The 15,006-nt window shown below is 42.3% G+C and overlaps 1 protein-coding gene across 7 annotated transcripts in view; it reads left to right on the forward strand.

The window, feature by feature from the left end:
• The window catches only part of ZMYM4 (zinc finger MYM-type containing 4), a 120,494-nt gene that overhangs the window by 94,504 nt on the left and 10,984 nt on the right, over positions 1-15,006 (forward strand). For 5 of the 7 annotated variants that reach the window (XM_070404702.1, XM_070404703.1, XM_070404705.1 and 2 more), the window contains exons 19-26: positions 3,161-3,279; positions 4,282-4,450; positions 7,576-7,836; positions 9,432-9,485; positions 9,903-10,082; positions 10,485-10,579; positions 14,462-14,633; positions 14,814-14,909. In XM_070404702.1, coding sequence (XP_070260803.1) covers positions 3,161-3,279; positions 4,282-4,450; positions 7,576-7,836; positions 9,432-9,485; positions 9,903-10,082; positions 10,485-10,579; positions 14,462-14,633; positions 14,814-14,909 — 1,146 coding nt within the window. The remainder of the gene's footprint in view (positions 1-3,160; positions 3,280-4,281; positions 4,451-7,575; positions 7,837-9,431; positions 9,486-9,902; positions 10,083-10,484; positions 10,580-14,461; positions 14,634-14,813; positions 14,910-15,006) is intronic. The other 2 variants (XR_011470220.1, XM_070404706.1) reach the window with 2 other exon arrangements.

The raw sequence follows: 15,006 nt of genomic DNA on the forward strand, positions 1-15,006 counted from the left end.
AGCTTGCTTGTCCCAGCATGGAATCTTTGCCCTATAAGTCATCTGGAGTGAGGATGATTGGACCCCACTATTCTTAGCCTGCCATTCCTGTAGTAGGGCTTCTAGCTTGTGAGTGGGAGTTGGGTGGAGGAAGGAAATTAACCTCTTAAACTTGTAGTTGCAAGAGATGAGAAGTAATGGTGGCCTGCTCCTCCTGGTGAGATACAGTAATCCTTGATTGGGAGCTGCCTGAAGAGAAGCCGTTCTTCCTGATTATATCCACCCAGAATGCTGCTTCAGTCCATTGAATGGGAATATGAAGCAGGTGGTGGGTCAACTGTTATTACTGAATTTCAGTAGATTTTCCTGAATAAATATTTCTCCATTTGCTGTATGCCCTAAGGACAGTTTCCAAATAATGTAAATGGTTGTTTTCACCAGTTTTGCTTGTTTCACTAGGGAATGGGTCTGTGGAGCTCCTCCTGTTGCCAAATGAAAGCCCCAGAATTTTTAAACTGGAAAGGAATCCTATATTCCTAGATCTGGAAGATTATCCTGTAGGCCAGTGTTCTCAAACATTAATATGCATATGAATTACTTTGGGATCTTATGTAGATTCTGATTCAGTGGGTCCTAAGGCTTTACATTTCTCACAAGCTCCTATATAATGTCAGTGCTACTGGTCCATGGACCACATTGCATAGCAGGCTGTAAGTGACTTAGTCCTATATTTTATATCGACTAGAGGCCCTGTGCATGAAATTTGTGCATGGGGAGGGGGTCCCCCTCAGCCCAGCCTGCACCCTCTCCAATCTGGGACCCCTTGGTGGATGTCTGACTGCTGATTTAGGCCGTCGGACATCCCTCTCACAATCCTGGACCGCTGGCTCCTAATCGCTCACCTGCCTGGTCGCCCCCAACTGCCCCTCCCCCCCTGCCAACCTGGTCAGCCCTCACAGCGCCCCCCAGCCTGGTTGCCCCACGCAGCCTACTGTTCAGTCGCTTGGTCGTCCCTCACTAACTCCCCTGCCGGCCTGGTTGCCCCAAGCAGCCTGCTTGTTCAGTCGTTTGGTTGCCCCTCACTAACCCTCTTGCCGACCTGGTCGTAGGCAGCCATCTTGTGAGGGTGTGAGGGTTAATTTGCATATTATCTCTTTATTATATAGGATACTTATTTTGTATTATGTACCTTGGTTATCAGACATCTCTATTCTGGTAACTCTTTTTACATCCACTGCACCATGATAAAGCTGATACTGTATTATTTCCTACTTCTAACCCTAGTTGAATTGTCAGCTTTTCACTTTTTGTGAATAGCATGATTTTTATCCTACATTAATGATTTTATAGTTATCTAGAATATTTTTCTGGCACAAAGAAAGGACTCTTTAAATACTTATCAAATAATTGAATGAATCCTCCATTCTTCCCACTTTTCCCTGCTCATATTTAAGTTAGTTTCCAAGGTCTGTTTCATTTTGTAATACTTTAGCATATGTATACATATAAAAGGCTAACATAGAAAGTGTCCCCACAAGAGTTCGGGAGACCAGGAGTTCGATCGCTCACTATGACATGCACTGACCATGAGGGGGTGGTGCGGAACAAAGGAAGGCCCCAGTTGGCAGCCGGCAGCTGGAAGAAAGGCCCTGGCCAGCAGCTGGAAGGCCCTGATTGGCCCTGATCACCGGCCAGGCCTAGGGATCGACTTGTGCACAAAAGGTGCACAGGGCCTCTAGTCATATATCTATATCTATATCTATACCTATATCTATACCTATAGATATCTAGGTATAGATATCTAGGTATATCTAGGTATATCTAGGTATAGATATCTAGGTATAGATATAGGTATAGATATATATGTTTTTTGTAGGTGGTATTGTCACCCTAATTCAGGCCTTCATCATGTTAGCTGTACATATTATAATTGTCTCCTACATTTACACTTTATGTAATTTTATTCTGTGCATTGCTGGCAGCCAAATTAATCTCTTTAATGCTATTTTTGTCACATTACTTTGTATTAAAGGATCTGTAATTGCTCCCCACTACTACTAGAAATGATTTCACAAAAATGGTCATTCTACTTATTCAATCTGCTCTGTAACATAATCTACTTACTCGTGTTAACAGCTTTCCATACCCATCATCTGTGATCACTGTTCCCATTCTTCCCTTTATTCATCCACATTATATCTTTCATTAATTTTATCTTTGTATCCTTGATAATCATTGTATTGCTCACTTTTTTGTTAGTGCTATACTCAAACTTTTCTTTGCTACTTTAGTTATTTCTCCTTTTTTTTTTTTAGAATATATTTTTATTGATTTCGGAGAGGAAGGGAGAGGGAGAAAGATAGAAATATCAATAATGAGAGTGATTCATTTATCAGCTGCCTCCTGTGTTGTAATGTACCCGCGAATCACACAAAGGACTCCCCACTCAAGAAGTCGAATTAAGGAGTCATTTATTCAAAAGCCAGCAGCTACGAGGGGGCATTAGCTCTCCAAATCTTGCAGCCCCGAGTGACTACAGTAGCAAGCTTATAAAGACAAAAGCCACATCCTGCTAGATGTTGGAATGTGGAGCTATCTTGCGGAAGCACATTGTACAGAAGCAGAATTGAGCAAAGTTAATAATCTCTAAACGTCATCTACAGTCCCAATTCCTGGAGCCACTGAGGCAACGGGAAGCAATCTTTTGTGGTTCTGGTCCTCAGGCACAGAAGAATAACCTTTGTGATGTGGGCTGGCAACATAATGGGGTGATTTATGTGAGTTTCCAGGTCTCAATCTGAAAACTGAGGTAACTACCCTGTTATTTAAGCAAGCAAATGTTTACAGAAGCCAGAATAGCTGGGTTAAAATTTAAATAGCAGTTTCTACCCAAGATTGAGGTTACTGTGCTTCACCTGCTCTCTCCACACTGGGTATCGAACCCACAATCTGGGCATGTGCCCTTGACTGGAATTGAACCTGGGACCCTTCAGTCTGCATGCCAACACTCTATCCATTGAGCCAAACCAGCTAGGGCATTTCTCCTTTTTATGAACTCTTAGTATTACAGATTATATTTCTCTTGAACTATAAATCTCTATATGCTTTAAAAAAAGATTTATTAAATATTTATTAAAATGTTGTTTCTAACCCTTTTTGTTTTTGTCCTTTTTTTCATCAGAAGACACGCTAAGCCCGTCCCAGGTCATTATGGTGCCAGTTCCTGTACCAGTGTTTGTGCCCATACCTCTTCATCTGTATACTCAGTATGCACCAGTCCCATTTGGAATTCCAGTTCCAGTGAGTAATCATATAGATGCTACGATTAAGTTAGTACACATTTTCCTCTAATAAAATTTTAACAATTCCATAAAAAGCTTTTCACTTGTTGGTAAAACACAGCTGACTCTGGTTAGCTAATACTGTATGGCCATATTATTTAATGTGGAGTATATAAAGGACTGCTTCTATTTGTACCTTACCGTGTCAGAGAAAGCTATAAGGTAGCTTTTTTATATTGTTTCATACAACAAAATACTGGTATTTAATACAGTTTTTAGTGTTAATGATTCGACAAAGCCATAAATCTCAGAAAAAGATCAGAAATTGTGTGTGTGTCAGAACACTAGATTCTAGAAAGGTTGAAAAGATGAATGTGATTTATATGATTCTTACTTTTTATTAAAGAAAAAGGAATTAATTTTGTTACTAGAAATGTAGTTTTTCTCAGTATTGAATTTTTAAGGGAAACAGTTGTGTGAGAATATTAAGCAAGAAATATAATCAAAAGCAAAACAAAGGTGTGTTAGATAATTATCCATTTGGAGTATTCAGACACACATTTTGTTGAGTTTGCAGAAAAGGTCTTACTAAATTTTGATTTAAATGGCTGTATTCTTTTTTTTTTTTTTTTAAATATATTTTATTGATTTTTTACAGAGAGGAAGGGAGAGAGATAGAGAGTTAGAAACATCGATGAGAGAGAAACATCGACCAGCTGCCTCCTGTACATCTCCCACTGGGGATGTGCCCGCAACCCAGGTACATGCCCTTGACCGGAATTGAACCCGGGACCCTTCAGTCCGCAGGCCGACGCTCTATTCACTGAGCCAAACCGGTCTCGGCAAATGGCTGTATTCTTATAAAAAAAAAACACACCCAGCAATAGTACTTTAATTATCAGCAATAGAAAAATATCTTGAATTTGTTTATTATTTTAATACTTATATGATCTCACAAATAATAGCTTTGATGATGAACCTGTTGCTCAAGAAACTCTTCAGTCCATCCTTGGTCTTTTAGATGCCTGTCCCTATGCTTATTCCATCCTCGACGGATAATGAAGATAAAGCCACTGAGAGTATTGAAGACCTTAATGAAAAGCTTCCTTCACATCCATTTGAAGCCGATCTCCTTGAGATGGCAGAAATGATTGTAGAAGATGAAGAGAAGAAGACTCTATCTCAGGGAGGTTGGTATAATTTTAAAGTAAAGAAAGAAAAAAATACCCCTACACATTTTCCTGTAACAAGTAATTTTAGGGATGCGGCAGTCAAGGTGTTTCTAAACGCTTTATTGTGTTTAAATACCAAGTCTGTGGGTTTGTTAACCTTGTTGATATCTCTGAAAGTTCTCACTTTTTAATGAAGGAAACTAAGTGCTGATATTCAATGCAGTTTTTAGTGTTAATGATTCCAGAAAACCATAAATCTGAGTTTCATGATCATTTTCTGATTTTAGCCCTGTATTGAAATCATGGTCCTCAGATAAGAATTCCTACCTATATGTATAAAAGCCAAGCGACTGGAATGACCGGTCCCTATGACATGCACTGTGGCCGGCCAACCAGCCCGATGAGAGTGAGGCCGGTGGCTTTCCTCCCGTGTCCCCTCTCCCTTCTTCCCTCCCTCCCCCCGCGGCCCGCCCCAATCAAGGCCAGGGCAGCCAGCCGGACCCTACCTGTGCAGGAATTCGTGCACCAGGCCTCTAGTTGTGTAATAACTAGCATATTAGTAGCAGAATGGAAAACTATGGGCTCAAGTAATTGATTGATAAATCTCATTCTGGGTGTAGAATAATGATAACAATAGTTAACATTTATATGCTTACCATAGTCTAGGCATTGTCCCACATTCACTATGTACGTCACCCCGTTTAATGTCACAACAGCCCTATTGGGGAGTTGCTGTTTACTTCAGATTCCTTAGTTGAAAATAGGATATTTTACTTGCCCAGGTTACACAGTCAGGAAGTAAATGAAACAAAAGTTGAATCCAGATCTGACTCCAAAGCAAATGATATGTGATATTAACCAGAACTCAGTAATATAGACTCCTGAAAAGTTTTTAGCCTTAATTAGCAGCTCCTGGGTTTTGGATATAAGAAGTGATCTATATATAAAAAAGGCTAAGTGTCCATCCTTCCCTCCAACCAGTAGCTATGATGCGCACTGACCACTTAAAAATAAGGGGCAGACGATCAACGCAGGAGCTGCCATGATGTGCACTGGCCAATTAAAAATAAACGGATCCCTAGCTGGTTTGGCTCAGTGGATAGAGCATCAGCCTGCGGACCGAAGAGTCCCAGGTTCGATTCCAGTCAAGAGCACATGCCTTGGTTGCGGGCTCGGTGCAATGTGCAGGAGGCATCCAGTTAATGATTTCCTCTCATTATTGATGTTTCTATCTCTCTCTTCCTCTCCCTTGCTCTCTGAAATCAATAAAAATATATTTAAAAAAATAAATAAAAATAAATGACACCACGGACCTGGCACCGACAGACCAACACTCTGCTTTCCCCAAGTGGGACACAGGCTCTGCCACCACTCCGGAGCGACACCCCACCGAATCGCAGCCAACGCTGCCAAGACCCCATGGTGTAAAATACGGCCCACAGTCCAGCTCAGCCCAGTCCAGAAACGGTCGCTGTGGACGTTGGGTAATGACATCATGTATAACGCCCGGCTTCCTTTCCCTAGCAATGACTAGCCTCTTTGCAGTTTCTTCAGCCCAGGAACCCGACTTGCTTTATAGCCAGGTGCAAACATTTCACATTTTAACCAAATGTTTGTGAAGCGTTTTCCCGTGCCTCATCTCATCTGATCCTCACAGAATTCCTGGAGTAGGTAGATAGGAGACTCGGTAGAATCCTAGTTTCTTTTCATTAGCCAGAAAAAGGAGATTTAGAAAGTTTAGAAACTTGACCTGAGAAGAAGTAAGAAATGGTAGAACCTGAAACTGACTTCAGGTTTTCTCACTGCACAGAATATAGTCAAACACTGCTACGGTTAAATATTTTGCCCTCTATTGTAGATCTGCATAATCTACAATAACAGTTTTATCTATATACTAATGGCCTGTGCACGGATTAATGCACATTGAAAGGAAATTAATTAGAAGAAATATTTTAATATCTCTATTCACCCTTTCTCTATAATAGAAGTGTCAACCAAATTTATGATCGACAGTAACAAGATCAAAATACACACGTACAATTTCCACCAGCAAGAGCTTTATATGTATCGCGCATGCACAAGTAAACTTAGCCTTTTATAGATATAGAATAAACTTGCATAATTAGACCTGCTTTCTGATTTAGCTAAACTTTTACCAGCCCAGTGAAGCACCCCAACTTCTCTTTCAGGTAATTGTCAGCAACACAGCAGTGAATATCAACATGAAGGAGATTATTATTGTACATCACACAGGGAGAACAAAGGGTAAAATATTTAACTGCAGCAGTGTTTGACGATATACTGCGCAGGGAGAAAACCTGAAGTTATTTTCCAGGTCCAGCATTTCTTCCTTCTTTTCAGTTGGGTCAAGTTTCTAAGCTTTCTAAATCTCTGTTTTCCAGCTAATGAAAAGAAAATGGGATTCCACTGAGTCTCCTATCTACCTACTCCAGGGACTTCTGTGAGGATCAGATGAGATGAGGCACGTGAAAACGCTTCACAGACATTTGGTTAAAGTGTGAAATGTTTGCACCTGGCTATAAAGCAAGTCGGGTACCTGGGCTGAATAAACTGCAAGGAGGCTAGTCGTTGCTAGGGAGAGGAAGTCGGGCGTTGCTAAATGACATTACCTGGACGGACACTTAGCATATTAGCCTTTAATATATAAAAGCCTAATATGCTAATTGTCTCTCCGACTGTTCGACCCATTTCTATGATGCACATTAACCTTCAACTGGTAGCTTAGTCTGCTGCTGGGGTCTGGCCATTCAGGACTGGGTGAGATGGGCTGGACACTCCCTGGAGCCCTCCCTTGGTTCCTCCCGGCTGGACAACCTCCCATGGTCTCTCCCCTGCCCCTATTGTGCACCAGTGGGGTCACTCGGGCTGGCCTGGGCCCTCTCGCAATCTGGGACCCCTCGGGGGGTGTCGGAGAGCTGGTTTCCGCCCGATCTCCACAGACCAGGCTGAAGTACCCCACCAGTGCACGAATCTGTGCACTGGGCCTCTAGTTTGATATAAAAGGCTAAGTTAACTCACGCATACACGATACATATAAGCTCTCGCTGGCACCAATCGCACACGTGTGTTTTGATCTGTCATTGTCGATCGTAAATTTGGTTGTTTTTGTTGACATTCTGAAGCCGAAAGAAAACGGCATCGTCAACAGTATATGTCTGAAGACCAACTATTGCCACAACGTACCTCTGAAGCTGAAAGAAGCCGGCGTCGTCGACAGAATATGTCTGAAGAACAACAATTGGCACAACGTATCCCTGATGCTGAAAGAAAGCGACGTCATCGACAGAATATGTCTGAAGAACAACTATTGGCACAACGTACTGCTGAAGCTGAAAGAAGCCGGCGTTGTCGACAGAAAATGTCTGAAGAACAGTCATCGACAAGTACTTATTTATTAAAATATTTATTAAGATATTAAAATATTTATTCTAATTAATTTCCTTTCAATGTGCACGAATCTGTGCACTAGCCACTAGTATAGTGATAAGAAGAGAGAGATAAAATGGTGTATAAGATATTTGAAATATATCAGTGAATTTTCACAAAGGCCTTTTAATATATCACTGATGAGCCAAAAAATCATTCTTTCCTGACAAGTTTTTTTTTTCCAGTGACAGTTTTTACAAAGCTAACTGGGATTTGATTTTACATAACAAATGCTAGATAATTTTTGAACACTGTAGCATTTGAAAAACTGTTAAGTTTTCTGTTGTGTTGCCAGTAAGTTTTTAAGGCATATATGTTCTGAGTGATGAGTAAAAAGCATATTTGTTAATTCCAGTGTTTCTGGTCTCATTTTGTTCTTTAGTGTGTGGTCTCATAATTCTGACCCATTTATATATGAATTTTAATGTCTGAGAATATTGTCCCTATGCTTATCTTGTAACTTTCTGATATTATATTTACTTTTGAAGTTCAAGCAATTCCTGATGGTAAACCTCAATTTAAATTGGCTTCTACATTCATGTTAACAGTTAACATTTATCAAGTGCTTCCTCTGTACAAATATAGTGACTTTGCCTTAGCCTACAATTGGAGTGAGACAGAAGAACTTTCAAAACTAAGCTTCAAGACAGATAGTTGTAATCACTATAGTGTCAGTAAAATAAAATAGTTTAAAAACATAAAGGAGGGAAAAATGAATTTCAACTGAAGGGATCTGGATAACTTATCTTTGATTTCAGGAAAAGAAGTAATTTTCCTGGGTCTTTAAAAAAATAGTTTTTACTACTATGAATCCTTAAGCTCCTTTTATTTTTAAAAAAATATGTTTTATTGATTTTAGAGAGAGAGGAAGGGAGAGGAAGGGAAAGAAACATCAATGTGAAAGAGAAATATTGATTGGCTGCCTCCTGTATGCCCCTACCGGGGATCAAGCCTGAAACCTGGGCATGTGCTTTGACTTGGAATCAAACTACCAACCTTTTGGTGCATGAGATGATATTCTACCAACTGAACCACACCGGCCAGGGCTAGCTTCTTACTTTTAAAGTAGTTTATAATTGATAGAACTGTGTTCTGTTTAGTTCCATGTGTAGGCTGCTCATGTAACTTATGTTCTAATTCTGTTGGTTTTCCAATGCAGTGTTATAGCATATATTTTAGAGGTAGAAAGGAATTTAAACAGATTTGTCAATCTGTGTGTGTGTGTGTGTGTGTGTGTGTGTGTGTGTGTGTGTGTGTCGTGGTGGGGAAGAATTTCAGGTGGCACACTAGAGCAAAATGCAAAATAAAGGTGTCTCTTGTCATGACTTCTTTCATACTGCTACCTAAACGTTTAACTGCTGTTATAAGTCATAATTTAACTTCATTTACTACTCATGCCTACTTTTATTAATGAAACATTTTCTGCATATGAAGGCTATTTCCTTAGAACTCTGTCTTGTGATTCATGTATGTAGTACCGTCATTTTATTTTGATGCAGTTTGATTCGTGTGTACATATAAATTATTTATTATGTGCTTTTCTTTTCTTTAGGATCCCAAACTTCTGAACAAGAACTCTTTCTAGATACTAAGATATTTGAAAAAGGTTTGTAATTGTAAATATATTTTGGATCTTAGAATTATGTACTGTCCTGTTAATAATACAAACCATAAAATATTAGCATCCTCAGATTAAATATTTGAAATTTTTGCTATTTTAGGGGTACTGGGTATCTATGATTGTGTGCTAATTTGTAATGAGAATAATAAAAGCTACCTCAAATATTGTTTTGTTTTTCCCCCTCAAATACTGATTTTGAGGATTAAGATAAAGCTTTAAACTATATACCAAGAATATGAATCCAGTTCTGTGAGACTGGTAAATAAGTTACTTCATTGTTAAATGTACCTGGGTAATTGTTCCTCAACCATATCTGTTTTTGGTATTTAGGGGTTTCAGGAAGGTTTCTGGCTATGTTAACAGTGTATCTTATTTTGAAGCTGTGCTTTCTATCTATCTCAGACCAAGGAAGCACATACAGTGGTGACCTGGAATCAGAGGCAGTATCTACTCCACATAGCTGGGAGGAAGAGTTGAATCATTATGCCTTAAAGTCAAATGCCGTGCAAGAGGCTGATTCAGAATTGAAGCAGTTCTCAAAAGGGGAAACTGAACAGGATCTGGAAGCAGACTTTCCATCAGGTTTGTGCAATGTAACTTTTCCCCTGAAAGTCTTTTATTTTAGAAGATTGGTACAACACCAAATTGACATTATGAAGCAATTATGTGTGATAATAATCTAGCGCACACGTGGTCATTGCCTTTGAAGGTGTTAATTTGTACCATGTTCTTACAAGAAGTTAATTTGTGTGTGTTTTTAAGCTTTCCCACAGTAACCATAAAGGTGGTTTTCTTGATTGTCTATGAACTCCTAATTTAAATGCAATATCCTTTATTTCTCTTAAGTATATATGTCAAATTTTTATGTTATCACAAATAAAATAATGAATATAGTGATTATTATCTGCTATTTTCTTTCTTAGTCTTAGTCTTTAAGTCTGTGAGTTATTTATCTTACATTATGCTTTCTGCTGATTCTTATAGACTCCTTTGACCCATTGAATAAAGTGCAGGGAATCCAGGCACGTTCCCGAACAAGACGACGACACAGAGATGGCTTCCCCCAGCCCAGACGAAGAGTAAGCAGTAGATTAACTTTTCTTTTTGTTCCTTTATTCTATAAGTCTTGATTAATTCCAGTAGTTTACAAAACTGTATTGCCAGGATCAGGAACTTCCATACGTTGTTTTACAACCTCGTGGAGGGTGTGTGTGTGTGTGTTTGTTTCTTAAAGTCAACTATATCTTATATTTTACATTTCTCAGCAGGGATTTTTTAATTTTGTTTTTATAATTGAGGTTTTTTGTTTTGTTTTGTTTAGTTTAAAAAACTTTTTATAATCTTTGTTATAAAATTTTTATTTTTTAAAGTCTAAATTTAGCTTTAAAAAATACTATAATGAGGCTCACTAGTTTATATAATCTATATATATAAAAGGGTAAGTGTCTGTCCTTCTGACTGGTAGCTATGATGTGCACTGACCACCAGGGGTCACACACACAACGCAGGAGCTGCCATCACATGCACTGGCCATCTATATATCCTATCTAATAAAAGAGAAACTTGCAAATTGACCATAACCCCGACACCCTTCTCATCGGCTAATCAGCAGGATATGCAAATTAACTGCAAACCAAGATGGCGGCCGGCAGCCAGGCAGCTGAAGCGAACAGGAGGCTTGCTTGCTCCAGTGATGGAGGAAGCCAATGTTCCCCGCCTGCCGCTGCCGGCCTCTGAGCTGCAGTCTAAGAAACTATGTTGCAATTATAGAAGCTAAACAAATTCCAGAAACCTGGCTTCAGCCAGCAGGACTGCAACAGTGTTTCAATTATAGAACCCAAACAAACCCACTACCTGCTTTCAGCAGCCGAGGTCTCAGAGCTGGAGCCGAGCCTCAGAGCTAAAGCCGGCTCTCAGCTCCAGTGACAGCCATAGAAGGTAAATAAATCCCAGAATAAAAAAAAAGGAGAGGTTGGGAGCTTCAGTCGCCCGCTAGCCTGAAAACGGCCCTCAGCCCCTCACCCAGACTGGCCAGGCACCCCAGTGGGGACCCCCACCCTGAAGGGGGTGTGACCAGCTGCAAACAGCCATCATCTCCTCATCCAGGCTGGCTAGGCACCCAAGCGGGACCCCCACCCTGAAGCAACAAAATGGCGGCTAATTTGCATACTGAAGGCAGGCGGCAGCGGGCAAGGCTGTTCACGGTCCGGGACCCAGATCTGTGACCCTTCCGGGTGGGGGGCAGTGCTTGAGGCTGTCCACAGTCCGAGACCGGATCTGTGACCCTGCCGGGCGGGGGGCAGTGCTTGAGGCTGTCCGCGGCCTGGGACCCGGATCCATGTCCTGGCGGGCGGGGGGCAGCGCTTGAGGCTGTCCGCGGTCCCGGGACCTGGATCCGTGACCCTTCCCGGCGGGGCGGCAGCTCGCACAGGGGCGGATCGTCCAGGGTTGGGCAGGGCAGGATGCCTGGCTTCCGCCCAGCCCCAGTCACTTTGGGCAGGTGAGCAGCGCAGAGAGCCTCTGGACAGGGGAGGCAGGCCAGCGGAGGGTGGCCTGTACTCCCCACATGGCGGTGGTGACAGCTGTGAGCGCGCCAAGCGGAGCCTGCAGGCTGAGCTGAAGTAGTGCCTGCAGTCCATCAGCGCCCAGGAGTGGCTGCGCAAGTCCCGCCTCCTGGCCCAGAAGGTGCAGGATCGCAGGGACAGCCACCATGGCGGGCCAAACTGACATCCTCCTGGCCGCACCACGGGGGTTTGCGGATCTGCAAAGCCAGAGGCCTCTGGTGTGCACATTCCCCCCCGGCGTGCGAACATCCCCCAGCACACTGTCACCCTCCCTCGCCTGCAACAGTTGCAAACCAAGGCGTGCACAAGTTCCCCCGCCTCTCCACCGCACTTCCATCAACTCAGCATGCCTAACACCCCCACAGGATGTGCACACATCCCCTCTGATGCACTCACATCCTTTGGAGAGTGTCTGGGTCTTCTGGGTGCTGAGGGTGGGCGCCTGTGAGATGACAGTGAGAGGGCAGAGTGGTGATGCCCTGTTCCCACGGAGGCCAGTGCAGCTACGAGATCACCTCTGGGGGGTTAATGCAGGTGCTGAGGCAGGAGCAGGTGCAGATAGACACACCTGGTGGGCACGGGCGGCCCTCTCTGAGGTCCCTTCGGTCAGTGTTCAAGATCAAGAGCCCAGAGGCAGAGAGGAATTCCGTCCTCTCAGTGAAACAGTGGGATAGTTGGGGTTACTGTAGAGGAGGAATGTGCACTTTGGGTGCCAGCACCCATGAGCGAAGGCTGCCCTGACTGAGCCTTGCTTGCTTGGGGCCTAGCTCACTCCTGCCAGGCAGCGGGTGACAGGACGTGCTTTTCCGAATTAATGAGAGAAAACGTTGATTCTCCTGCTGCCCATGAAGGTGGAAAGTGAAGTGGGGAGACATGTGGGGAGTAAGTGAGGTTCCCTGTCTGGGGGTTCCAAATCTGCTGTTGGTTTCTTTCACCGCTGACTAGAGATATACAGGGTGTCCCCCCAAAATGTATACACACTTTGAATACCTACTAATTCCAATGGTTTTAAGCATAAAAAAGAAACAATGGAGCTGTTATCTGTTAAAAGTGTGGGCACAAACAGGTAGTTGAACATTCCCTGAGGGGTCTCAGATTAGAGAGGGTGAAGGCCAGACTGAGGGTCCCCCCCCACCCCAGTGCACGAATTTCGTACACTGGGCTACTAGTACTAGTATAAAAGCCCAAGCGTCCCTTCGACCCATAGCTATGATGCACACTCACCACCAGGGGGCAGACGATCAACACACAGGCATGTAAAAATGGAACAGAATGATGGATCTCAGAGAGAAAAGGGGAGGGGGGAGAGGGCATGAAGAGATTAATGAAAGATCTTATATGCATACAGAGGCCCAGTGCATGGATTTGTGCACTGGTGGGGTTCTCGGCCTGGCCTGTGGGGATCGGGTTGCAACTGGCAGTCCGACATCCCCAAAGGGTCCTGGATTGCAAGAGGGTGCAGGCCAGGTCAAGGGACTTCACTGGTGCACGAATCTGTGCACTGGGCCTCTAGTTTAAAAATAAGCGGCACCACGGACCTGGCCCTGACAAACCAACACTTGGCATCCCCCAAGTGGGACACAGGCCCCGCCACCACCCCAGAGCGACCACCCCACCAAATCGCAGCCCATGCTGCCAAGAGCCTATGGCACAAAATGCTGTCCACAGCCAAGCCTGGAAACAGTTACTGGGTAATGATGTAGCAACACCCGGCTTCCTCTCCCTAGCGACTAGCCTCCTTGCAGTTTCTTCAGCCCAGGAACCCAACTTGCTTTATATCCAAACATTTTACAGTTTAACCAAATGTTTGTGAAGCGTTTTCACGTGCCTCATCTCATTTGATCCTCACAGAAGTCCTGGAGTAGATAGATAGGAGGCTCAGTAGAATCCTATTTGCTTGTAAGCACTGTTTTAGCATCATCACAAATATTTTGATAGGTTTTGTTTATATTTTCACTTAGGTTCAAAATAGTTTTTAATTGCATTTGTGGTTTCTTCCTTGACCCATGGGGTGTTAATAAATGTGCTGTTTAATTTCCAGTTTTTGAGTATTTTCTTAGCATCATTCCATTATTGGTTTCTAGTTTAATTACATTATAGTTAGAGAACTTACTGAGGCTTTTTTATACGCAAAATATGTTCTGTTCATGTGTTCATTAAACAGACCTGATAGTAAATGTTATTCGACCTCATTGGTAGGTCCAGATACTGGCCCATGGTAAATACTCAAATCCTAGTAATAATCACATACGGTCTTCTATATTTCAACTTTCTTTTTTTTCTCCAAAGGTCATTTCAGCTCTAAGTACTCTGAATCTTTCAGATCAGCTTTGAGAATGCTGATTCTTAAAGATCCAAGACTAAATTTTATATTCTGTATTTTTGGACTTCTGACAGGGACGAAAGAAGTCTATAGTACCCGTGGAGCCCAGGAGTCTTATTCAAGGAGCCTTTCAAGGGTGCTCAGTGTCTGGGATGACACTGAAATACATGTATGGGGTAAATGCCTGGAAGAACTGGGTTCAGTGGAAAAATGCCAAGGAAGAGCAGGGGGATCTGAAATGTGGCGGTAAATACACACCATGAATTTGTGTTTTGACTTAGGGGATAAAGGGAATATGAATAAATAAATTAATGAATCTACTCTAAAAGGATAAATACTAGGTCAAAAATCCCATAAAACTCTAGTTTTGGCTTTACTTAATTTTTTCCATTTTTATTTAAACTTCTCATTTATTTTCCCTTTCAGGAATTGAACATGCCTCGTCTAGCCCATGTTCTGACCCCTTAGGAAGTGCTCAAGACCATCCACTCTCCCAAGAATCCTCAGAGCCAGGCTGTAGAGGTAAAACTCATTTTGTTTCCTTGTGGTCACTTGTAATATCATTGTCAATTTCAGATTATAAATGGAATGTTTAAAATTATTTAGAAATTGAAGTCTT

The sequence above is a fragment of the Myotis yumanensis genome, unplaced genomic scaffold, assembly GCF_028538775.1.
Source record: "Myotis yumanensis isolate MYYU_CA2020_CCGP unplaced genomic scaffold, mMyoYum1.0.hap1 SCAF_2, whole genome shotgun sequence".
Classification (NCBI taxonomy): Eukaryota; Metazoa; Chordata; class Mammalia; order Chiroptera; family Vespertilionidae; genus Myotis; species Myotis yumanensis.